This window comes from Phascolarctos cinereus, unplaced genomic scaffold (assembly GCF_003287225.1).
Source record: "Phascolarctos cinereus isolate Bilbo 61053 unplaced genomic scaffold, phaCin_HiC Scaffold_4;HRSCAF=312, whole genome shotgun sequence".
Taxonomy (NCBI): Eukaryota; Metazoa; Chordata; class Mammalia; order Diprotodontia; family Phascolarctidae; genus Phascolarctos; species Phascolarctos cinereus.
In genome coordinates this window covers 293,557,004-293,584,199 of record NW_027555847.1, presented here as the reverse complement: position 1 = coordinate 293,584,199, position 27,196 = coordinate 293,557,004, and the positions used below count along the sequence as shown (strand labels likewise).

Sequence of the window (27,196 nt, the reverse complement as noted above, 5' to 3'; positions counted from 1 at the left end):
TGTAGAGAGTTGCCTAGGGCTCTGAGAGTTTAAATGGCTTTCAGAGAATCACATGGTCATTATGAATAAAAAGGGGTATTTGAACCCAGATCTTCCTATCTCCAAGGTCTACCATTTACTATGCCACACTGCCTTTCCTGACTTTTTTTAGAGTATTTAATGTTTTTATGTTTTATTAAATATTCCCAATTACATGTAATTTTTGTTATTTTTAAATAGTATTTTATTTTTTTCTCAGTTATATGTGATGAAAATTTTTTGCTTTCATTTTTATAAGATTTTGAGTTTCAAAATTTTCTCTCCTTCCTTCACCTCCCCTTTTATGAAAATGGTAGGCAGTTTGATATAGTTTATATCTTTTAAGATATGAAAAATTAACATCCTTCAACTTACTAAACTTATAAATTATATAGGACAGATAATCACACAATACATGCACATATATGTTGGAAAATATATACATCATGAATTTCTGAGGCACTAGGAGAATGTGGCTGCTTATATTTGATGAGACATTACTTCTTATATTAAGAATTAATGAATTATCAGTAGTCCTAAACAAAACCTCTTAACCTCTGTACTACTGTCAACAAAAAGCCCCAGGCCCTCTTTGCTAAATTTCTAGGTGACAAATCTATAAGCAATCAAAAATAAAGTCCAAAACAATAGCCAAATCATATTAGGATGGAAGTCAACTCTCAAGTAATTCAATAAGTCATAGAGTTGGATAAGCTACTTGTAATGATGGTCCCATTTACAGAAAAAGTGAGTCATTGTTATGTTGATGCATTTTAGTTACTATAGGGCCCTCCAACACAGCATACCAGATGTCTCCTCAATATCACTCTCTTGTTTTTTTCTTCAGTCTGTAACAACACTCTAGAGGGGATCCAGTATATTTTGGAATTTTTTCAAAATTATTTATGGGTAATGTGTGTATCTGAGTCAATGCCAAATGTCCAATTACTGAAATTCATATGAGGAGTTTCCTTTGTTTTCAACTATATTAGATACAACAGCTCTGTAGAAAAGCCTTTGCTTTTTGTTTTCTTGGAAAAGATGAAAGCATAATCTTACTGTAATGATTTCTATTCTTGGAATCTACAGGATTTCCTATCTGAAAGTACTTAGTCACCACATTCATCTTGGAAAACCCTTACATGTTAGCAAAATTGTACCAAATACATTTTGGCCCCAAAACTTAGTTTGAATTCTCTGTGACTACAGAGTTGGGGAGATTACCAAAAAATTACAATTGTGTAAGATGCTTTCTAAGCATTAAAACCAGAGGTTTTATACCTCTAGTATATGCCACGGGTTGTTAACATTTCTGTGTGCGTCACAGACGTTTCTGGCAATCTGATGAAGCCTATGAAGTCCTTTTTCAGAATAATATTTTAAATATTTGAAGAAAATGTTAAATTTCAGGTGTAGGTTAGTGAAAATAAAGATGTACTTTTCTTCATCCAAGTTCATGGATTCTCTGAAATCTTTCCATGGACTCACAAGGGGGACCTCAAGTTAAGAATCCTTGATTTATAACCTTTCTCTTAGTTACTTCATCATTTCTCATGAGTTTAACTAGAATTTCTATGAAGATGATATGATGGATCTATATAGTGAGTGACTATTTCTCTTTCTCTCGCCTCGGTCCAAGACCTCTGACCTATTATAGATATTTCAAACTGGATATCCCAGAGACACCTTAAATTCAACTTGTCTAAAAATTAACTCTTTATCTTCTCCCCTTGACTCTCCCTTTCCGGACTTCCCTATTTCTGCCCTTCTAAGTCTCAGGTTCAAAATCTTGGCATTATCCTCAACTCCCCTCTCCACCCCCACTACATGTAACCAATCAATTAGCATTTCTGCTTTCACATCTCTATCACACAACCCCATTTCTCCATTCATAGCTACCATTTTCATTCAGGCCCTCATCATCTGTTGCCTGGATCACTGGCAACACTCTCACAATTGGTCTCTACGCTTCAAGTATTTCACCACTCCAGTCAATCCTACACACTGCTGCCAAAGTAATTTTCTTTAAGCTCCAAACTGATCGTGTGAGTGCCCCACTTGACAAAATCCAGTGGCTTCCCATTGACTCTAGGATAAAATATTCCCTTCTCCCCTATTTAGGTTTAAAACCCTACACAACCTGGTGCCGACTTATCTTCCTAGCTTCAGTGGACACATCATTCCCTCTCCTGTATTATACAATACAGCCAAACTGGTCTTCTCATCATTCTTTACTTAATACACTCCATCTTTCACATCCCCATTCCTGTAATGTACTTCCTCCAGACATCCACTCCCAAGAATCTCTCTCTTCCTATGAGATGCAGCTCATGCTCTATCTTCTACTAGTCTTTCCTCATCCCCTGAACTCTGGTACCCTTCTCAAATTACCATGCATTTAACTGCTTTGTGTGTCTCTGTATGTGCATATGTATACATATATAATTATAAATTTTATATTTATTCTGTACACATTTTATATGTATTTGTTGTCTCCTCCATTACAATGTAAACTCATTTCAAATAGGAATTGTTTCATTCTTTGTATTTGAATCTCTAGTAACCAGAATAGTGATTGACACATAGCAGACACTTAATAAATGCACGCTGATTGATCGATTCCTCATATATCCTGCATACCAGATCTTTATTAGAGAAATTGGCTACAAAACTTTCTCTATAAATGGGAGATTATTTTCTTCTTCTAGCTACATTGATTTTATTTGGGTAAAAGCTTTTTAGCTTTATGTTATTAAAATTGTCTATTTTATCTTCTATAATTATCTCTATTTCTCCTTATAGTCACAGCTATAAAAAGTATCTCTTTGGATTGCCCTTTTTTTTTTAAATGATGTGACTTGGGTTCATGCTCTTCCTCTGACACTGACCACCTGTGTAATGAGGACAAGTCACTTAACTTCCTTGGACCTCAGTTTTCTCATGTGTAAAATTAGGAGGGTGGATTAGATAACCTTTAGGGTCTCTCCCAGCTCTGGATCAATGATCCTCTAATGCATTCTTAGGTTATTTTGGGAAAGTCATAGCTTCCAGGAAAAAAGGAACTGACAGTCCCACTATTCATTCTCTTTCTCTGTCTCTCTCACTCTCAGGCAATTGAGGTTAAATGACTTGCCCAGGGTCATACAGCTCATAAGTGTCTGAGGCCAGATTTTAACAAGTCCTCCTGACTCCATGGCTTGTGCTCTATCCACTGGGCCTCCAAGCTGCCCCCCCCCCAGTCTCACTACTCTCTATCCTAATCTTTCCACAAATTGAGCATTGACTTTATTTCTGGGTTCTACATTTTTGGGAGGACATTGCAAAGCTTCTAGATAGATTCCAGAGGAGGTTAAACAGCATGGTAAAGGACCTGAGGATACTATTACATGAGGGACAGCTGAAGCCTAGAGGAGAGAAGAGTGAAGGAGGATGTGTCTTAAAAAGTGTGAACATTTCCAGAGAAGTTTAATCCTTGGAAGAGGAACTGTACTTTCTGTTTGGCTAAAGAAGGCTAAACTAAGAGCATATAGGGGAAGTTGCAAAGAAGCACAAATAAGCTTGATGCAGGGGCAAAGCTCCTAACAATGAGAGCTGTTTAAAAGTAGAATGGCCTGGCAGGTGGAATCCCACTCACTGGAGATCTTCAAAGTCTGCACAGTGCCAAGCACTTTACAATTATTACCTCTTCTGATCATCACAACACCCTGGGACAGAGGTGCAACATTATCCCCATTTTGCAAATGAAGAAACTGAGGCAAACAGAAGTTAGGTGACTTGCCTAGGGTCACACAATTAGTGCCTGAGGCAAGACTTGAACTCAGGTCTTCCTGACTCCAGGCCTGATGCTCTATCCACTGTACCACCTGTATGTGTAAAGAAAGGTACAGATATGCTAGACAGTTATTCTTTTTTAAGAACTGGTTGGACTAGAAAGCTACTGAGCTCCCCTTCAAATTAGAAATTTTGTGATTCTATGAGATTGTACAGGGGAACTACAATCTTATGGCAAGAGTACCCTATATGGAGTCCTAAGTCTTAGGTTCTAACTTCTTTTATGCTGTTTACTATCTGTGTGACTTTAGACAAGCTATTTAACTCTTTAGATTTTCAGTTTCTTTCTCTACAAAATGGTAATGAACAACACCTGCCTGCTCACCACACAGGACTGCTACAAAGATCAATGTGACCTTATTAAAGTGTTTTTTTAAAATATAAAGCAAGAGGCATGTGTCAGCTTTTATTACTTTGAGCCCTCTAAGGTTAGGGATCGTTGTTTACAATACCTCTTCCCCCAAAGTCTTAGTGCAGTTTTAAGCTTTAACATCAAGGTTTAATGAATATTTAGTTTTATTTTAAGTTACTATTAAGCTTTAATTTTTGGCCTTATTTTATTTAACTTCATATTAAGTTCTAATTGATATTTAAACTTTAAAATGAAGCTTTAATATTAAAGCTTAAAACTGTACTTTTTAAATTTCATTTCTGCAGCTTCAAAGTCTAAAGCACAAAGCTAGCACACAGCAAACATTTTAACACTTTGTTTACCAAACTGAATTGACTCTGAGTCATTCCTGAAAAATCTGACATCAAACAAAAAGTATCTAAGGACCCAGAATGCCTTAGGTACCTCAAATTAATTCTGCTTCTTTTTAAAGCACATATATTTCCATTAACTCCTTAGTAATAAAAAAAAAACCAGCTTAGATGTCTTAGGAAGTTAAATTGCTCATTGGATAGAGTGCTGGCCCTCGAATCAGGAAGACCTGAGTTCAAATTTGACCTCAGACACTTACTAGCTGGGCAAGTCACTTAACCTCTGTTTGCTTTAATCCACTGGAGAAGGTAATGGAAAACCACTCCAATATTTTTGCCAAGAAAACCCCATGGGCAGTATGGTCCACAGTCATGAAGAGTTGGACATGACTGATAACAACATAGCAACAATAATAAACAACTCACATTTATATAGTGCTTTATATTTACAAAGCACTTTATATATAATATTTCACTAACGAACTTTTGGGGCAGATAATTTTATTATCCCTTTCAGGTAAGGAAACAGAATCAGAGAGGTTAAATATGTTTCCCCAGGTTATTAATAGTAATGTTAATATTTATATAGAACTTTAAGGAAATTTTACATAGATCAACTCATTTGACCCTCACAATAACCCTGTGAGGTGGGTGCTATTATTATCCCTATTTTATAAGCAAGAAACCTGAGGACAGAGAGGTTAAGTGATTTGCCCAGGGTCACAAAGCTAAAGTGTATCAGACAGGATTTGAACTCAGGTCTTCCCGGTCCCAAGTCCTGTGCACTAACCACTGCACAATGCTAGTTAAACAACTAATAAATTGTGGAAACAGGATTTGAATTATTTGAATTAGTAAATCAACAGCATTCTCTGAAATAGTTCTGATTCAGTTTTTGTGCTTTACCAAAATCAATGATCAGCAGCAAAAGATGGAACTAAGTTTTATACATCTTAAGGGGTTTTTTGTTTTTGTTTTTGTTTTTTAGCTCTTCCTTTTAATTCATTAATAAAACTCTTAACCTCTAACCATACCTTGGGTGAATTAAAGGAAGAAAGATGTGCTGATCTTTAGCTTTGTGAAAGCCATAGCAGCAGACATGGGAAGTGAAGGAACTCTCATGTAAAAGCCATCGATTCACCTAAAGAAGTTGTTCCCCATCTCTCTGGGAGTATTTCTCATGGGGGTCAAAGAAATTACAGAAGAGTTGGTGGGGATTCTTCTTCTAAAATTCTGGACCTCAAAGCTGGAATTACTGACCCATGTGCTAACAAATCACCTGTTTTCCTCTCAATCCTCTTCTCAAGGAACATCTTATTTCAGTTAGCCACAATTATAGTCAGGGGTTATATAAGACAATTATACACCCAAGGAAAGGTTTAAAAATTGCAAAATCTTTCCCTTCATTTGATAGTGACATCTACAATATGCCCCTTGGAGGCTGTCTGCCCACCTTAAAAAAATGCATCTTGATTTATCAAAAAAAAAATACTCATACGCTACAGAGAGTATTAAATATACTAATTTTCTGGTATTAAAATATGTTTATATAAATATTTTTTAAAGTCTTTATTGCACTGTGCCTTAGGAAGCTACCTACATCATTTAGCCTCTAATCTTGTTCTAGTTTTACTATTCTGAGAATTTTGTACAAATACTGCTCATTAGCTTTTTGAGCTTTTAAAGCTTGCATTGGGCTCAGTCTACTCCTTTTATTCTGAGTTCCTAATGCTCTTTTGAACTTCTTTCTCAAAATACCAAGTCGTTTTACTACCAATCACATATCAGTAACATGGTATCACAATGGGGTGATGAAGAAAAACAATTTATCAAAATATTTTAAAACACAGTTTACTTTAAAATATTAAAATAGAAAGGCAAAGTAAATAACTAGTTTAAAAAAATACTCTGGTAGGCATTCTTCTTACTGCCCCTTTTCCAGAACACAACCTTCCCATACCACTCTTCCTGAGGAGACGGGGATGTATCTCAGATCCCTGCTTCCCCAATCTGTTTCTCATCTCTGTAAGGGACTAGAAAGGATGTAAGGATGAGTCCTGTGGACAAATGCTGAACTACTGATACTTGAATATGGCAGTGTCTCTCAGAGCTGTCAGGAAACTAGTACAGGCCTCAATGACATCTTAGTATGTACTGGACATGATCATAGGAAGCTTGGTTGTTTGACATGGCTGATTTTGGCAGGTGTACATCCAGGCAACATTTCTACCTTCTTACTGCTGACACTTCTGCTGACAGTGAGTCCTGCATGGACTAGAAAGTGGGAACCAAAATCATCTTCTTCAATCTCCAAAAAAACAAACAAGTATAGAAGGGTCTCTTTATGTAGTATGTCCTACACACTGCACCCAAGATAGGATTTTAAGATTGAGTATTCTCCCAATAGGAACAGCTATTGGCCTCGTCTTGTGAGGAGAGAGGGGTCCTTCACATTAAGTAAAATGGGAAAGTATGCAAATACCATTTTACTAATGAAAAAACTAGAGCAGAGTGAAGCTTCATATTATTCCATGGCTTTCTAACAATTTTACATAAGATCAGATTCTCCCATATCCAACTCTCAATTTTCTACAACGATTGTAGGTATTCACACTTTCTTCATAAGAACATTGTGTACAGGTATTAATGCTTTAGTAACATAATCTCAACTGCCTATAGTAATTTCAAATGAGTTCAGTGTGCTTACTAACATCACTCCTCAGAATATCATTCTGAGAAAGGCAACCATAGCATTAGAACTTTTAAATGATATTTTACTGATGTGATATTACTTATATTAAATTTTAATTATATGTCATTTAATCAATTTGACTATTTTTATTTATTATATATTTTATCACATATTAATTAATTTAATAATTATAATTATATATAAATGTATAATATAATTATAAATCTATTAGAATTATGAATTATGAATGAATTTAATATTAATAAATCAATTAATTTTAATTGTATTGGTGATAATTGTAATATTTAATGATATTAATGCAGGATGAATGGATCTGTACTAAATACAGCAAGTGTCCATTATTATGATAGTTCCCCAACTTTATACATGGAAAAACTGAAACAAAATGTAATCTTTATTAGCTGCAAAGTTGGCAACATAATTATCAATCAATCAAAAATTATTTATTAAGTGCCTACTATGTGCCAGGCACTATTAGGTGGTAGTAAGGCAAAAACAAAGGTCAAAATACTCCCTGTTTTAAAGGATCTTATATACTATTGGGAGAGATAACAACTGTGTATAATATATTTTATAAAGAAAAACACTTGTGAGTATATCACAGAAAGTAAACATAGCAGAAAGCTATAATTTCATCACCAGTGACAACATTCAGTGATTCCAAGCTATGTTTTCTGAATATAAGTCACAATTTTCAGTGATAAGACAAGATTTATGCCATTCAATTGTGTACCCATGTAGTTATTTATTAATAATTATAATAATGTGATATTCTTCCCCCTGTACACAAAGAGCTGTCCAACAAACATGGAGTGAAGTGGTGTTGTCTTGGATTCTACACCTCTCTCCATTAAAACAAACCCTTTGGGAATCTATTTCTGCTATCAACTTTCAGAAAGCAGATCAGAAGCTGTCTGACGAACATCTCTGCTTGGTATTTAAAAACCACAAAACCCAAATGGTTCACTTTCACAGCAACTTCCTCTCAGTAGCTATGTGGCCACTTGTTCTGTTGTAATAGGTAATAGATTCCTAAAATCTGAATGTTGTGGTTACATAATCTTTTTCTCCCAAACACTAAAGTGCTTCAAGTCTAGATGGAATAGAATTTAAAACTATGAGAAAAAAAATTCAAATGGTAAGAATATTTTTTTTCAAGGATGTCCACAAAGGATATAGAATTCCCCCAAGTATTTCCACAGAAATTTCTCTGTATGACTTTTTCTTTTAAAAAAATCCCAACACCAAAACTTTAAAAAAAAATTCTAACAAAATAAATGGAATATCTAGTCTTCCAAGACCTAATTAATTACAAAAGAAATGTGAATATATTCAGTAAATGTTGCTATGATTTAGATACAGCAACATTCAGTATATGACAAGAGAGAGGACACCAGGATCTTGCAGGACTAGAGGTGTGAGCTGCCCTGATCACCTTTGACCTTGTCTTGAACAAGTATGAAAGCTATTTAAAGTGGGACATTACTGTTTGCAATGTGTTTTATTCCCCATAACCCTGTGATGTAGCGCATGTATTATACCCTCATATTACAGAAGAGGAAACTGAAAAGCACAGAGACATTAATGAAATTGTCCAGATTCACAGATATCAGTCAAGACTTGAATACAGTTTTGACTCCAAACATGGCACGATAGGATAACAAAGCTGGAGCTGTAAGAGTCCTTAGAGGTCATATAGCCCAACTCACTGTACAGAAGAGGAAACTCTAAGTGGCAGAACTGAGATGGGTATAGATTTTATGCATCTTACATATCTCCATGCTACCATTGATAGAGAGTTGTAGATTGTTGTATATTTGTTCTGTATGCTCTTATAAAGAGGAATGAGAAGAACTGAGGGGGATACCCTGTCCATTGATATCCTCCCCTTGAAGAAATCACAGAAGGTGCAGGGAGCAGAGATTAAAAAATGCTGATGCTTTACACGAAGTGCAAATGTGGTCAACCCTTTATGAGGTGCAAGGACATTCTCCCTAATGGAATTAGAGGGCAGTGAGCCCAAGCTTCAGTCATGCCATTTGTGACCCTTTCAAAAGAGGGATACCCTCTCTTGAGAATCAGTTGGCAGGCAAACCAAGAGAGCTCTGAAGAGTGTGACGACTAGAGGTAGAGAAGAAAGGTGTCTAAGAAAGATTCCCTATGGCCGTTCCCCTTTCCACCTCAACCAGAGATCAGCAGGAGTAGGGGGAAGAGAAAGGAAAAGGAAGGAGGGAATTTCTTTCCCTTCACCTAACTCACCATGGCACTTTGCTGCAGAGTTATTCACCCATTAGAAGATTACTTCCCTAAGTAGGGAGGAAAAAAAAAATTAGAGAAAGGAGACAGCCTTAAGGAAATATAATCTCTGACATGGGGAAAAGAAACAGCTACACATTTAAGAGGAAGTTAGTCCTGTCAGCAGGGAGCCACGATATGTAGATGGAGAGGCCCAGGGAGGCCAGATGAAAGATCTGCTGCACCCAAGGAGACCAGCATAAGAATGCTATACAAGGAGAAAGGACATCAGGACCTTTCAGTGCCGCACCTGTGAATACTGAGGATTATGGCCATCATAATGGAGCCTTGATCACATGCGATCTTTATTTGTGTGCCTCTCTATCAATGTACTCTTTGTATGTGCCTATTCTAACCACTGGTGTATGTTGTGTATATTTGTGGAAAGATGTACCCCATTTTTATGGGGGAATGGGCTTACAATTCCATCTCAGTAAATGCCTTTGCTCTGAGCTAATCATGGCTGCTGACAACCTTTTAAAGGTAAGCATACTGACTGGGGTGCAGGGGATAGAATGCCAGGACTGGAGTCAGGAAGACTCATCTTCCTATGTTCAAATCTGGCCTCAGACACTTACTAGCTATGGGACCCTGGGCAAGTCCCTGAACCCTGTTTGCCTCAGTTTCCTCATCTGAAAATGAGCTGGAGAAGGAAATGGCAAACCACTCCAGTATCTTTGCCAAGAAAACCCCAAATGGGGTCACGAGAGTTGGACATGACTAAATAACAACATAGATAAAATCATAGGTCTAGAAAAAATAAATAAATAAAAATCTACCTTACAGGGCTATTGTGAAGACCAAATAAGATTACAAATTTTGTAAAGTGAAGGGTTGTATATCCTCCATGAAGTCCTAGTTCAACGTCTCAACATAACAAGAAGATAATCCTAGGTTCTTAAAGACTAAACCAATGTTACATAAACTCATAAGTGCTATGAACCTAGTATAACATTCTATTAAAATACTTGGTTTCACTTATAGCCTAGAGGGCAGTGTGGTTCACATGATTTCTATCTCTTTAGATTTAGGGAGTTTATTTTAGATAAAAAACATGAGTTCAGTCACAAAGCTCTGAGCCCCCAGTTAAAAAAAATGTAATGTTTAGGATGAGATTGGACTTTCTGCCTAATTTTACATTTATAGCTATCTCTAGTTAATCCTTAGTCTCTTTGTGGTTAAGGAAAATTATGGTTTACTTAGAAACATATGAGTAAATTAACAGTAGATTATATTATGGCATATCTGGATTGATGGAAGTAAATTGGAGGGAAAGTTGACTTTTTCTTTAGATTTCCTCCAGCTTTGGTCTTTTGCCCAAGATGCTCTGGATGTCAATGACCATCTTCCATATCTCTGTTCTCTGCTATGCCCAAGTCCTGACTTTCCTCCTCAAAGGTGTGCTGGAAAGGCAAATACTCCAATTTGGAATTCCTCTCCATTCTAGCAAACTCAATGTCTTTATTCAGGACTTAGATGTAATATACCTCTTGCCTGTCATCATTTCAGTTCAGTAGTTTTCAAACACTTTTCATGCTTAATGTCTTTTGAGTGACTGAGATGCATTCCCATCTCATTACTGTATCAGTACCCTGACACTAGAAATGGGTCAGTTTCTGTTAAGAAATGCAGACCTGCCATTTGAGGACCAATATGGGTAAGCTCAAAGAGGACCATAACCAGGAAGTTTGCTATTAGGTGAGTAATTTTTTTTTTTTTTTGCTACAGCAAGTCAAGGAAATCTTTTACAAAGGCAAGGTAGGTTTGAGATCCTCATTGGTAGAGGGAGTACCCTGCCCTCCTCCACATCATTCATGGATTTTGTATACTGCTCATGGACTTCTTTAGAGTTCTCCACCACGCCTTCCTTCCCTAAGAAATTCATCAATGGGAAATCTCATTATCCTGCAAGACTGATTCTGCCTGGTATTCACATCTCATCAGAATCCTGTGCCTCTCTGATTGGACCCTTTGTCTAGAGGTTGGGGTTACTGGCTCCAGGGAGCAGGGCTGGCTCACCACAGTCTCATCCCCATTTCTCACCAGCTACACTGTCATGGGACTTCTTTGGACTTCTCCCCATCATACACCTAAAATGGAGGATACCTTCCTTCTCTCCCCTTCCCGGACCCTCGAACTTCCCTGTGGTTTTTCAGTTTCCTTTTGTGTGTTGTCTTCCACCATTAATTTGTTAGCTAATTGAAAACAGCGACTGTCTTTATTTTTACTTTAACTTGTATCCCCACTACTGAGCACAGTACCTGGAACACAGTAGACACTTAATAAATGTTTACTGACTAACACTGTGTTTTTCAAAAAGCAGGGAAAAGAGAGGTGGCATAGAATCTTAACATCAATGCTACCACTAGCTTCTTCAATTCTGGAAACACAGTTCTCAAGATAATTTAATATCTCAGCAATTCTCTTCAAAATGTCTTTCTCAGTTCTTTCAGAAGGTAACAGCTAACTCAAAGCTCTCTAACAGACTCCTCACAGAGGGCAGTTTACTCACACAAGATTAATAGTCAAACTGTGTCTCAGGCTCTCACAGGATGAAAGCTACCATTCTGTCTTCTCACAGACTGCATATAGATGCCATTTAACTCATTCTTTTCCCTCAGGAAATAGCATTTTAAACTTAGATCTCTCATAGTACTTACACAGACTCTTTCTGTCTTCCCAGCAAACTGCAAGTTCTCCCAAGATTTCTGTCCCCTTTAGGTTCAGAATCAGTACCAATAATCTCTCTAGGACAGGCTATTTAAACTAGTGTTACACAGGTACATGTATAACTCAACATGTCTAAAACGTATCTCATTATCTTTCCCCCTAAATCTTCCCCTCTTCCAAATTTCCTAATGCCTGTCAAGAGTGAAATTGACCTCCTTTTCTTGGTTTGTAACCTCAGCATTATCATAGATACTTCATTCTCACTCACTCCACCAAAACTTGTCCCAGTCACCAAAACTTGTCATTTCTACCTTCACAACATCTCTCACAACCAGCCCCTTCTTTCCATTCACATAGCAATCACTTTAGTTCAGGCCCTCATCAACTTTTGCCTCCATTGCTGTAACAGCCTCCTAAGTGGTTTACTTGCCCCAGGTGTCTTAACATCCAATCCAACCTTACACAGTACTGCCAAACTAATTTTCTTTAGGTGAAGATCTGACCACATAACATCCCTACCCAATTCCTATAGTTTCCTATTATATCGACAACATAGAGCATCCTCTGTTTAGCTTTCAAAGCTCTACAAAACCTTGTCTCAATCAATCTTTCCAGCTTTCTTGAACATTACTCCCCCTCCCACACTGCAATCCAACTGAAAAGTCCTTTTTTTCTCTTCATTCTAACTTCTAACTGAAGCAGCAGGGCATCCTGAGGGAGAGACAGGAGGCAATATGTGCTAGACAAGTCAAATCACCACCACCACCTTGACCACCATAACCCCTCAGATCCTGATAGAGACAGCCCAAGATCCTGAACTCAAGAATCTTGGAAATAGCAATGCTTCCAGTACTGTGCCTGCAGCTATCATCCTGGAAAGCAACCCCTGTGGAAATGCACCCAGCAAGTGCTGTGCAGCTGCTGAAGCCACAGCTACTGAACACCCAGAAAGAAAAGTACTTGCCCCCAAAGTCTTTGGCCCTGTCAGTATCCAAAAATTATATGAGTTCATCAGTGAAAGTGACAAAGCATAAATCTGCTTTGATGATGCATGGGACCTTTCCATCTAACTTGCAGATGAATCCTTCCATACGTGTTACCTCCTCCATTAGAATGGGGAGCTCCTTGAGAGCAGGGGTCATCTTTTCTATTTGTAATCCCCAGCACTTTGCACAGTGCTTTGTACGTAGTTAATTGTTAACATATGCTTCATCCACTCATTCTCCGCACAAGACAAGCCAACTCCCATCTCTGTGCCTCTGAACAAAGCACTGCTTGGAATGTGCTCCCTGCTTACCTCTATACTTGTCTTCCTTTAAGATGCAGTTCAGGAACTATATTCTGCATGAAGCTTTCTTGATTCCTTCAACTGCTAGTGCCCTCCTTCCCAAACTGCCTTGTTTTTTAATTACTTTGTGTATATTAACTTCCTGTTTATGCTGTTCATATTTTATACATACTTGTTGTCTTCCCTATTAGAATGAAAGTTCATTGAGAATAGGGACAGTCACATTCTTTGTACATGAGCAGTGTCTGGCACATAAAAGGCAATTGCTATGTGTTTTTGTATTTGATTGATAGACTCAGATTGAATTAGAATAAGGGAAGCCAATGGTAGAGATAAAAGAGCTGGCTCAAAAAAGGAAGGGGGATAAAATTTTAAAATACAAAAGAAATGACAGAAAAGAAATACATGGAGGAAAACAAAACCCAACAATTTGCTTTATACAAAGATTCCAAAAATAAAGACACATATAGAGTAAAAATCAGAGGAACAAAATTTCCTATGGGTCAGGCAAATCTGTAAAAAAAAAGAATTGTTAATTAATCATTTGTCTCTAAGCCCTAATTCCAGTTTAAACAGATTATAGAAATTGCCTTTCCCCAAAGCTTTCACTCTTCTCCATCCCTCAATCTCAAACCTCCTAGTCTGAAAAGGCTTGAATAGTGTCAGTGTTATTAGTGATATAATTTATTACAGTATCAAATGATGTCAAAATTAATAATGTCAAGATAGACAGTGAAACTATATCATGCTTAAAGGCATCATGGACAACGAAACAACCTATTTATTAAATGTAAATGTACCAAATGGCATAGCACCTAAATTAATAAAGGAAATGTTAACTAAATTCAATATAAGTAATTATACTTATTGTATTAGTATATATTAACATTGTTATCTTAGGGTCATACACATCTAAAAGAAAGAAAAATGAAAAGGAAAATAAAAAGTTGAACAAATTGTTGGTAGACATTCATAAGACTTTAAGATCTTCTGAATGGGGATGTCAAAGAACATGCATATTTCTCAGCATTGCATAGTACTTTAAAAAAGAGATCACTTGCTACATACAGCATTGATATTATGCATAAATGCAAAAGACAGACATCTTAAATATAGCCTTTATATAGACCACAAAATAATTAAGATGGGGAGAACAAAAAAAGAGACAGATCTGAATGAAGACTAGGAAATATCCTGAATAATAAGCACAGCAAAGAAAAAAGAACAGACATAATGAATAATTATATAAGAGATAATGATAACAATGAGACAAAACACAACATTTTTTTAATTTGCAGCTGAAGCAGGCCTGGGGGAACTCTGAAAACATCACATAAAAAAGAGGAATAATAATTTCAATATTCAATATTCAACAAATAAAAATTAACAAATTGATAATAATATTAATGATAATAATGATAGAATTTATATAGCACTTTAAAGTTTGCAAAGTACTTTGTAAGTAATATCTCATTTTGTCTTCATGAAAACCCTGGAGTTGTTGAAAGGCGCTATTATCCCTATTTTACAGAGGAGGAGACCGAGGTAGACAGAAAGAAGTTAAGTTACTCAGTGTTACTCAGGGTTACTTAGTAAATAGAGGCTGGATTTCAAATCTGATCTATCTTCTTAATGCTAGATCTTGTACCATATTAGCTGTGCCACCTAAATAAGCACCAAAGAGGAAATCTTGAAAAGCAGAAGGAAAAAAGTTAAAATGAAAAAAACATAGAAATAATAAACAAAGAACTGTTACTTTAACTAATATACATAATGTAAAAAAAAGAGGAAAATAAAATTATCAAAAACTAAAGGGAACAACCTGAATTAACACTACAGGGTAAATAAAAATTATCAGACCTTTCTACATGCCATTATGCTGGTAAATCAAAACTTTATAGGAAATTCATGATAACCTAAGGAAATAGAAAAAAGCCTAACCAAAAAAAAAACAGGAAAAAACCTAAAACAAACCAATTTCAGAAAATGAAATTGTACAAGATATGTAGTAACAGTAACAACAACAACAACAACAACAACAAAAACCCAGAAAATAACCAAGCATAGTCTAGATAAAAAGGAAGTGGATTCTATGAAAAGTTTAATGAGCAACTAACATCTATGCTATAAAATTATTATCACTAAATAGAAATAAAGCACTCTACCAAAAATACTTTATGAAGAAAAAAATGGTCATAATATCTAATCAAATAGGAATAAAGCAGGGAAATTGACCTATATCACATAAATATCGATGTCATTTTTTCAAATTATCAAAAAGACTACAGCAATGTGCGTGCGTGTGTCTATACATACTATATACATATATAACATGCATATATATACATATATGTGTGTGTGTGTATACATATATATATTATCCACTCTAACCAAGTTGGATCTATACCAAGGGTGGCTAAATATTAACGAAAAATAAGCATGTTTACTCATATTCAAAACAAAAGCCAAATGACTATATCAATATGTACAGGAATAGTCTTTGATAAAAGTATAGCATTTGTTGACGCTAAAAATTCTAGAAAACAAAGGCATGGGAAGCCTTTTTAATATGATCCAAATGATATAGCTGAAAACCAAAAGCTAGTATTATTTGCAGTTAAGAACCACTCACTAGAAAGATTCCCAATAAATACAGGGCTAAAGTAAGAAAGCTCTGTTTCCAGATCATTATTTGAAATAGAAGTCAGATTAAGACAAGAGAAAGAAATTAAAGGTATAAACAGCAGCAAACAGAAGTGTAAGTGATGGATTTTAGTGTGTGTAAGGAGGATTTTGTTATTCCTTTTTAGATAATAGTTCCAGGATCCTAGATAATATTTCCCATGAATTATGGTTGAAAACATCTCCACCACACTTGGGCAATGAGATATAGGGATGACATAAGTGATATTTACTTAGACTTGTGTTGAATGATGAAATTGCTAAAGTTAACCTGTGAGGCTATTGTTGGCAATATACCTTCTTTGTCTTTTGCCCTATAAAGCAAGTGGGCACTGGTCAATGAGGGGGAAACCCATTTTGGGATTTGAGTAATGCATAGAGGAATGCATTTACCTGCCTTTATTGGCCCCCATCAAAGCTTGGGGGAAATCTGTGTATCTGCTTCAACCAGCCACCAGTGAGGCTTAGGGGACCACTAAGAAGTCATACATAGTTCCTACCGTTCTGGCCCACCCCTGCTAGAAGAGTGATTAGGGAATGCTGTAGGAGTTGGTGCTCCCATTACTAGCAACTCTTTTGGGAAGACTAGATTAGAATAAAATAAACTTATTTAACCCCTATGAAGCCATCTTCCTGTCTCACCAGATCAAAAGTGAACCTGTGCTAGAACACCTGTTAGTGTTAGGAGCCCTCCTGTGTTCTCCTGCCCAACAACTGGTGTTACCTATATGTTTACCTGTGAAACAAGGAGAAAACATTATCCTTATTTAGAAATGACAAGATAATCTACAGATTACCTCAGAATCAACAAATGAAGTAAAGCAATTATTTGCTTCACAACTCTAGCACCACACAAATAAATTTATGGAAATCAACTGGCATTTCAATATAGTAATGACAAAGATCAAGAAGAAATATAGAAACCTAAGTAACAAAAATATACAAATTCATGTTAAAATAGTTCTATATAGGAATCAGGCTACTAAGACATACTGAAGACACCAAAATGATCATGTTTTAAAAAAAGAAATATTATAGAAATAAAATAAAAAATAATTGGAGAGATCGATATTTAATCATTTATGTTTGGGTCACAGCAACATAATAAAAATACTACTACTTAAATTAATTTCTAGCTTTAGTGCTATACCAATCAAACTGCAAAAAGGAAAGATATTTTATAGAACCAATCAAAATAAATACCAAATGTATTTGGAGGGGTAAAAAAGATCTGATACATAAAGAGAAATAATGAAAAAATAGGAATGAAGGGAGATTAGCATTTTCAGACTTCACATTATATTATAAATCAATTAGGGGCAGCTAGGTGATGCAGTGGATAGAACTCTGGCCTTGGAGTCAGGAGGACCTGAGTTCAAATCCAGTCTCAGACACATGACTCTTAATAGCTGTGTGACCCTGGGCAAGTCACTTAACCCTGATTGTTTCACTAAAAAGCAAAAAAAAAATTTAATTATTAAAACTATTAGCTACTGGTTAAAATATATTAATAGAACTGACCAAGAAAGCAAGAATTGGAAACAATTGAACTCAATAGCCCAACGTTTGAAAAATTCAAGAATTCAAGAACCAGTTGTTTGGGAAAGACTCTATTTGACACGAAATACTGGGGAAAATAGCAGTTTAGCAAAAAATAGGTTTAGGCTAGCATGTCATACCACGTACCACAATAACTTCCAAATGACAAGACGCCATAATTACAAAAGGTCAAAGTTTAAAAAAATTACAGAAGAATGGAAAAAGGCATTTTTCACAACTATGGCTAGGGGAAGAATTCTTAACTAACATGGGATAGAAGCAATTATAAAAGGTAAAATAAATTTTTGGTTGCATAAAAATAAAAAGCTTTTCCTCCAAATAAAATCAATGCAGCTAGGACAAGAAGAGAAATTGTCATTTGGCAAAGAGGAAACACCTTTGCATCAAATTGTTCTAATAAAGTTCTGATATATGATATATAAGGAGCTAATGATAACAATAATAACTAGAATTTTTATGCTTTAAGTATTTTACATATGTTATGTCATTTGTTCTTATCTGTTAACACAAATGTAAAAGATAAAGAGCTGTTCCTGAATAAGGGGTCAGATTTAAATAAATGTTTTTAAAAGAAAATTAAAATATTAAAGACCATATAAAAGATGCAAATGTACATTGAAATTGCTCTAAGGTTTCACCTCACAGCTAGTAATTTGGCAAAAATGCAAAAGAGAGAAACTGTCCGCATTGGAGGTCCTGTGAGAAGGCAAACTAATAAGTTCATTATTTGGATGGAGCTATGAGGTTATAGAACTATGAACTGGTCTACCAGTTATGGAAAACAATTTGAAATTTTGTGAGGAAAAAGAACTAATCCATTCACATCCTTTAATCCAGAGCTCTCACTGCCATGCATATAGCCCAATTTCAGAAATATCTCAAGTTACGCAAATATTGATAACAATACTTCTTGTAGCATAAGATTAAAAACCAAGTAGACCCTGATTGAATGGAAAACAGTTGAACAAACTAGTCTTGGAATGCTGTTACACTACAAGAATGAATGAATGAGGAAATCAGAGAAACATGATGAGATTTATATGAACTGATATAGAACAAAGCAAGCCAAAAGAGCAAAACCATATACATACATAACAAAAATGATACTTTTGTCATGTGGAAGGTTTTTTGGAGGGTTTTTATGCTAAATTTAAAACTGCACATGGAATTTCTAGACCACTTACTCTCACTGAATGGCCATATGAGGCAATAACAAAGCGTGGGGTTGATGAGGAGAAGAACAATGAGAAGAGGTAGAGAACAGTCACGAGTCAGCTTGTTCTTTGTGTGCTGGCTGAAGTTTATGTGCTGTGTAGCAAGACAGGCTGAGGTATGGACACATGTGCTCAGCTGTGCACCGAAACTTCCAGTATGGAGCAGACAGTTCTGGCAGTCATGTGTGAAGTCATTTGGTAAATGTGATTCTTGTTTCTAATTCTGTTTTGTCAAGCGTTTTGTGCTTTTGTAAAAGTCTCAGTCATCAGAATTTTTTGTTATGTATGCAGCAAGCTAACAAATCTCAAAGATGAAACTTTATCCTTTTAGTTAAGAAAACATATGAATGCGATTTTGGTGAGGAGGGCAGTTGATCAGGACAGAGTTTAAGCCCCTCTCTGTGGCTCTGTCACTTGTGTTAGATTATGGACTGGTTGGATACATGGATCTTGTTACACGCTGTTTGAGGTTCCTACGATTTGGAGAGAACAAAAAAACCATTTAACAGATTGCTATTTTTGCTTAACAAATACACCAGGGATTAGCTCCAACTCTAAACCTACTGTAAAATATCTGATTCTAACATCAGTCCTAAGAACTGTTTTACATAGTGCACAGCAACCTGTTTTAAAACCACCAGAAACATGGAATTTGGATGAAGATGTATCTGATGATTCAGGTTGTAATGATGAAGCTGAGCTCAAAGTAAGAGCAAAGTGGTGATTCCCCCATTTAAAGTAATCTTTCCTTACTCAGACACTCAATAACTCAAGTATACCTAAATGACTTTTTGCCCTTAATTTATCTGAAACTGAAGATTGATTGTTAGCTTCCAGACTAAAAGACTGACACCTTATGCAAGAAGGCTCCCCAAAAAGGCTCAGAATGCGAAGTTTTTCTAAAGAAGTATGAAAAGTGTTCTTTGCCTATCTCAAAGTGATTGTTCTTTTTTTTTTAAACCAAGATTACAACTTGTGCCTGCCAAATACTTCTGCTTTATTTGTGAATAGCAAAAGGGAGAGGAGGAAGGAGGGGAAGGAGGGACACAGAGAGGGGAGGAGGGAAGGAGGGAAAGAGAGAAAAAAGAGAGAGGAGGAGGAAAGAGAAAAAAAGGAGGGAGAAGAGAGACAAGGGAGGAGGAAAGGAGGGAGATGGGGGAGGAGGAGAGAGGGAGGAAGGAAAGGGGGAGGAAAAGGGAGAGGAAGAGGGGTAGGGAGAGGGGGGGGAGGGAGAGAGAAAGGGAAACAGAGAGGGAGGGAGAAAGAGAGAGAGAAGGAGAGAGGGAAGGGGGGGAAGAGAGAGAGAGAGGAAAAGACAGAGATAGAGCCACCATATTAAAACAAAAACAATAACAATGGCCTCAAAGGAAATTACTGATTATAGGGAAGAAAAATGTGGTAATCCAACCACTAGTAAGTCCTGACAAAGTGTTCTTCCTACTGCTGCATGTTAAACTTGCTTGAATGAAAAATTCTGTCAAGGTGATGGATTAGAATGGTGTGGGATTCTTTCTATGAAAAATAAATTTCCAATAATAAGTGAGGCTAAAATCAAAGGCAAAATTTGTGGGTTCTGAAGGTGATGAAAGACAAATATTTTTAAGTTGAAGAAGATGGACAGAAATCTCTGTAGCAAGTAACCAAAGATTTTTGGGGAAAGCAGAAGGCAGGAAATTATTAAGAAATTATTAATGACGTTCTTAAAGTCTAGGGATATAACATTTCACTTCAGATCCATTTCTCAGATTTATATTTAGATTTCTTCCCAGAAAACCTAGGTGCTATAATTGATAAATGTGGGGAATAATTTCATCACGAAATCTCCACAATAGAGAAGCAAAACTAAGACAAATTAAGTCCAAGCATCCTGACTGACCATTATTGAATACTGAGCAGGGGTGTTTCACAGACAAAATACAACAGCATATCATCAGTAGCTGCAACCAAGAGGAATTGAATTGAGAAAAATTATGTTAAGTAAAAAATTATATTTTCAAAGATAAAACTATTGTTCCCATGAAAGCTGTGGATAACACAAAATATGAAGCTATGTTTGAAATCAGCATAGAAAATAACATAAAGCACATTTATTTTTATGAGGATATCAGAAAAAAGACAGGATGTTTTTGTTTGTCCAGTATAATATGAACAAAAATCGCCATAAAATAAAGCCAAATCCTATGTAATGTACAATCCTGAACCTACACAAGCCATGGGGAAATGCATCATTCTCTTTTCCTTGGAAGGGTGGAGGATGATGAGTGAGGAGAGGCACATATATTATCAGGCATTGTTGCTGTATCTATCGGTTTTAGCTTAACTCTTTTTCTTTGTTACCAAAGAGGTCTCAGTGGGGATAAATAGTACTATATCAGAAACAGACATATCTGAAAATGACTGCCATGCAAAATCAACTGCTATCAATAAAACTTAAAACATAAAAAAATTTAAAACAAGATTAAAATTTGACATGCAAAATAATATACAGTGAAGCAAAATACAGGAACCATATTTTTAAAAAGAAATAAATAAAAACACAAGTTAATCTTTTGACACCTTGTTAACGCCTTCACTCTGCTCTTTAGGGAGCCAGGACATGGATACCATCACTATCATTTGGCATTTTGTATCACATTTCTTTACATGATCTCAGTTTACTCTCCATAATCACCCTGTGATGGATGAAGGGCAAGTACTATGATCCTCTTTTTAAAGAAGAAGCTGAAGATAAATGACTTGACCAAAGTCACAACACAGAAAGCAAAAGACCCAGAACTATGTCACACATCTGCTTTTTACAACTGTGTTCTTTCTACTTTCAGTACTAGTCAGGGAACAAAAGATAAGGTTGAGAATGTGGCAGCTATAATTCTCCCCAACCATTAAATAGGATAAGCTCCCATTGGCACCAAAGCTACTCTTCTGGGGTTTGGCTGGAAGGCCAACGAACCAGAGTCAAGTCAAAGCCTAGGGCAACTTCAGATAGCAGTGCAGTAGTGTTGTGATTAATATCATAAGCAGTATTTCTTTAGGAAAAGTGACATCAAGATATTTTCCAAAAATGTTCACTTTCTAGGGAAGTATAAAATACTTGATTTTTGATTAAATGATAACAAACAACATTTCTCTGCACATTTCCTAATGGTATTTTCATTACAAAATTGCTCTTAGGTTTGTACATTTAGAGCTGGATGGGTCATTAGAGGCAATATATTCAATACAATAATTCACTCATTTTACAGTTGAGAATGAGTCCAAATAAATTAAATTATTTGCCCAAGGCCACAGAACCAGAGGGAGAACTAAACCGGTTCCTAGCTCTTTTGGTTTTAAATCCAGTACTCTTTCTATACTGCAGAAATTAAGAGTGGATGGACTATGGGGAAAAAATAAGAACTTGCCAACCAAAATTACTGCTATAAAAATTATTTTTAAAATGTAGTTTGTCGATATTTTGATTAGGAACAAAAAATAAAAGAAACAGTGAAATTCATAAATCTTCCTGCAAGTTCCCATAAAAGCTGTTAAAATATATTTTAGTTACCCCTACCTCTTGGTATTAAGCTCCATATCTGAAATTCTTAGGTAGTCAGTACCTTCAGCCTCATTCAAACCATTAATTTTTACCTCCCTCCAAAAAACAAAACAATAACACCTTAATGAGAGCTATCACAAAATCATATTAATTACAAAATCTGAGGTTCCTCTCCTTTTTTCAGCTCCCACTCATCCTCCCCTGGAAGTGCTAAGTCAATGAAGCAGAAAGACCGTAGGAGAAGGAAGGTGCAGAGGTTTCTTGAGTAATCTAGTCATATCCTGAGTAACTGAAGAATCATATAGGGTTTGCAGTGCACTGGAGGACAAGCTAGAAATAATCCAATGATATCTGAAGAAAGAGTATGTTGAGGAAAATCTAGATTTTCCACCATTGTCAGCCAACACTGGCACAATGAAAACTGATGTTCCTAGCAGCCTAGCAAATGCCCTGAGGAACTGAAAGGTCTCTGGGTAATTACCACCATGGATCAAACGTTTTGCGTTGATTCTAGTGTGAAGTGCACTTTGTTGTTAGAATATAAAAAAGAATTGAAATGCTTTGAAAATTGGTAATTCACAAAAGGTATGTTGATCAACCAGAAGAGCCCATCATCTGACTAAACCCTGGAGTAGATTCAGCTGTCTAACTTACCATTATGCTATTTTCCTGACCACATTATATCATCCCAATGTATGAATTATAATCAGATCTTTAGGGGCATGTGTTACATGATTCAAGAAAATTGTCCCCCCCCCCTTTTTCTATCAAGAGTAGAAGACAACTTAGATCTCAATGTGTTAAAACAGTCATTTAAATACAAATTATTCCCTCTGAAAGATTACCTCTTGGGGTATGGATTTAGGGTTTGAGTTTCTTTTATTCCCCAACACAGAGAGAAGGGTATCTAACTACATGTCTCCTATTAGATCCGTAGGGCTCCCTACTGCAAAAACACGGTTTCTATAATAAAATATATCTAATTTGATGTAATTCCTATGCTGTAATTAGAACCTAGTAATTGTGTAATGAGTATAATTTTGGATAAAAATGATAGCCCCTAAGCATGACTGTGAATCAATTAGGAACTGAAAAAAAAGCATTTGAAATAGTAATCAGCATTTAAACATTTAGAAAAATCCTCAAATATATTAACCACCTTAGGAATTCATTGTTATGCATCTAGATGTTAACTCAATGAGCTATAGTCTCAAACAAGCCAAACAACCATTCACAGGGGAATTCAAAGACTCAAAAAGCACACACATTTTTACAATCATTTACAACCACATGACAATATATACTTTACTCACTGTTCTGTGACAAAATTCTACTTAAATATCATTTCTCCAATTTGCAGAAATGGTACTGAGAGTTAAAATAAAATAGGAATCATAAGAACTTAACAAATAATGAAGATAGTTTATCCACAGTTTTCCCCAGAGAATTTGTATATAAATATACCCCACAGCAAGTAAAGAAATGGGCGGGTGAAAAAGTCTTAAACACATTTTAAAACAAACAGATCAATCAATGGTTTATAAATAAACCAGCTTTTCCCTTGAATAGAAAACCAGAAATGAAGAGAGTGGGCTTTCACTATTGTTCCACTGCAGACCTCCTATTAATTAATACTTCTTTCTCCTTCTATGACTAGAAGCAAGATATATTTGCAAAAATGAGGAGACACACAGACACAGGAGACAAGCATGCATACATATCTTCCTTATTCGAGCTCTGGGGTTAGAAGTTGTATAGCCAATTTATAATTTAAGTAACTGATCCTACTTCCTTCCCAATGGTAACTTTTAAAATATTTGAACATGTATATGTAGATAGGTATGTATACACTAATATGTGTGCATACATACATGTGTGTGTATGTATACATATCTATTTCCATAATATTTAATTTTCTTAAGCTCCATCTTATCACAGGAAGTATTAAAACAGCATCATTCTATTAAACTAAGAACCTTACAAAATACTTATACTCTAACTTAAAAAATTACTTATATTTTAGAATTCAAAATAAGAATATTTTGATTACTCCTGTGAAAAAAAGGGGGGGAGCACTTTTGAGGCACAGAGTAAATAAAGCAAACACAATACATTCAAGACTGTCAGAACATAATGATTTAAAGGAAAAATGAGGTTCTTACCTTATTGTAAGTAAATGGTAAACTGCTTGTACTTTTCAACTTACAGCTATCTAGCATAGTGGAAGAGAAATGAGCAAAACATATTTTGCTGCAATGAGAGAGGAGCACTTCCAAACTTAGCCTTCCTCTCTGTCTACTCACAAGTGCGACTGTTCCTTTCCAACTGATCAAATACCAGCCCCTTCACAGATATCACTTGCTGCTCTGAACTGCAGCTCCTCAGAATGAAAGTAAGAGGAAAGCGTGATGTTTGAATCCCATGGCTTCACGGATTCACAGGATATGACTCAACTCTTCAAACCAGGGAGGGCAGAATTTTCTCTTTCTAAACTGCTAATATAGATTACATACTAGACAAATTATTTGTCTTAAGGTGGTTATAAACCAAATAATGACATTTTTATCTATCAAGACAAACACATTTTTTTAAAAGTCTCTTCCCCACAGCTCACAGCACAAATGTGCAAATGAGAATAACACCAGCACACAGGTCTGTCTGCCTGCTCGCTGGAGACTGTGTTTTTAATGTTTCTACACCACACAATGTCGATTCACCAACATGACTAAGAGAGAACCCTAAAAAAGAAGCAAATTGAAGACAGTAAACTTTCATGTCAGTGAATAAGATTATAAAAGAACAGTACTTAAAAGAATATGAAGTGGCAGAGATCCTTCACTGACTGTAAAATGTTAACAGATCTTGGTCGTTTCTTGTTTTTTCCTTACAGCAATCCTGTCCTACCTTGTCATCATCTCATGATGGTGACTGGCTGTGCCCACCTCTCCACTTAGAACTCTCTCTACTTTGTGAACACTTCTAAAGGAACCTGATTAATGACACGATGAGAGGTAGATGTGACATTTTCGATGCTTTTTTTTTTTACCTTAACACCAAAACTATTTTAAGCTTGATCACACATTGAATGCAGTATTGTTACATTAAGACACAAGGAGATAAATGTTCGTGTAGTTAGGTAGTTGGAGAGGAATATATGATATTAACCCAGTACAGCAATATCAGGTTGCAAGAGACTCAAGGAGATCATGGCAATAATGTCACACATAAGACAAAAATTCTGCAAATGACAAGGGAATATTTGTGTCTAGATTAGCACAAGATGGAAGGTATACATTCCAAATAAGGCTAATTGACCTTGAGGGCACTAAATCACTCTGAAAATACTTTATATCACCTTGTTGCGGAAAAACCATTTTCCCAAGGAATTAGTCACACTCAATTGGTATTGTTCCTTCTTCAAAACAGATCATATTTAAATGTATTACAATGCTATATGCAGTTACTATGTTTTTAATTTCAATTCCTGTTGAAATTAAGTTTGTGATGACTAATATGGAAATATGTTTTGCATGATTGTATATATATATATAACCCATATTGCTTACTATCTTAAGGAGGGGGAAAGGAAGGCAGAAGGGAGAAAATTTGGAACTCAAAATTTTATTTTAAAAATAGATGTTAAAATTTATCTTTATATGTTAATTGGAAAAAAACAAAATACTATTAAAAAGAAATTAAGTTTGTGAAAAATGAGAAAAGGGCAGTAGGTAAAACATATGGGTTCAGATAATCATCTATGAGAGACAATGTATTTTTTTGTCAGTTGCTCTGTGGAGCTAGGATCAATCACTCAACAAACATATATTAAGCACCTACTGGGTGCCAGAAACTGGAGATACAATGACTTAAAGAAATAGTTCCAGCCCTCATAGAGCTAACATCCTAATAGGGAAGCCAGGATGCACAAATAAAGTATGAAAAATATGTATATTCAAAATAAGCATCAGGATTTTCTGGGAGGGGCAGCAGCACTAGGGGCATCAGAAAAGGATTCATCTAAGACATCTAGCAGATGATATTTATCTAGGCTTTGAGGGGAACTTATTCAAACTGACAGAGGTGAGGGTAGAATACACTCCAGACATGAAGGAAGAGGAAAAGATGCCTTTTAAGTTGTGGTCTGTGCCTGTAATAACATATACACACATATATGAATGAACATATTTATACAAAAATGAAATATCATTTTTCTCTATTATTCCATCTTACTAAAAAAATTAAGATGAGGACATAGTTGCTTATCAAATGAACACATGGTAGATGAAGTCTTTAAAAAGTCATGGACAAGTCTAGTGTAGTGGCGCAAGCCTGAGATTCCTACTACTAGGGGAAGGCTGAGGTTGATTGATTGAGCTCTGAGCTGCAATAGGGTAAGTGCTAATTGGTGTACATGCTAAATGCAGCAACAATACAGACAACACCCCAGCCCCCACCTCTTGGCAACCCCTCCCTCAAGAGCAGGCAGAACCAGACTACCAAATGGCCAATGACTGGCAGCTGTGGTTCCAGCCTGGGCAAGATAGGGAGACCCAATCACTAAAGGGAAAATGAATCAATGTCATGGTCAAGGTCAATTTTTGAATATCAAAATTAGAGGTAAAAGATGACCCCAGGAAATTTCTTCCAACTTTATTATATTTCAAGTAACAGGCTTTTAAAAGATTTAA

At 35.9% G+C, this 27,196-nt stretch overlaps 1 protein-coding gene across 5 annotated transcripts in view; it reads right to left on the bottom strand.

Annotated features, from left to right (window-relative positions):
• MCTP1 (multiple C2 and transmembrane domain containing 1) overlaps window positions 1–24,877 on the bottom strand; it is a 498,591-nt gene extending 473,714 nt beyond the window's left edge. For all 5 annotated transcript variants that reach the window (XM_078153123.1, XM_078153125.1, XM_078153124.1 and 2 more), the window contains exon 1: window positions 24,671–24,877. In XM_078153123.1, the coding sequence (XP_078009249.1) occupies window positions 24,671–24,727 (57 nt within the window). In that variant the 5' untranslated portion in view covers window positions 24,728–24,877. The remainder of the gene's footprint in view (window positions 1–24,670) is intronic.
• Between the last annotated feature and the right edge of the window lie 2,319 nt (window positions 24,878–27,196).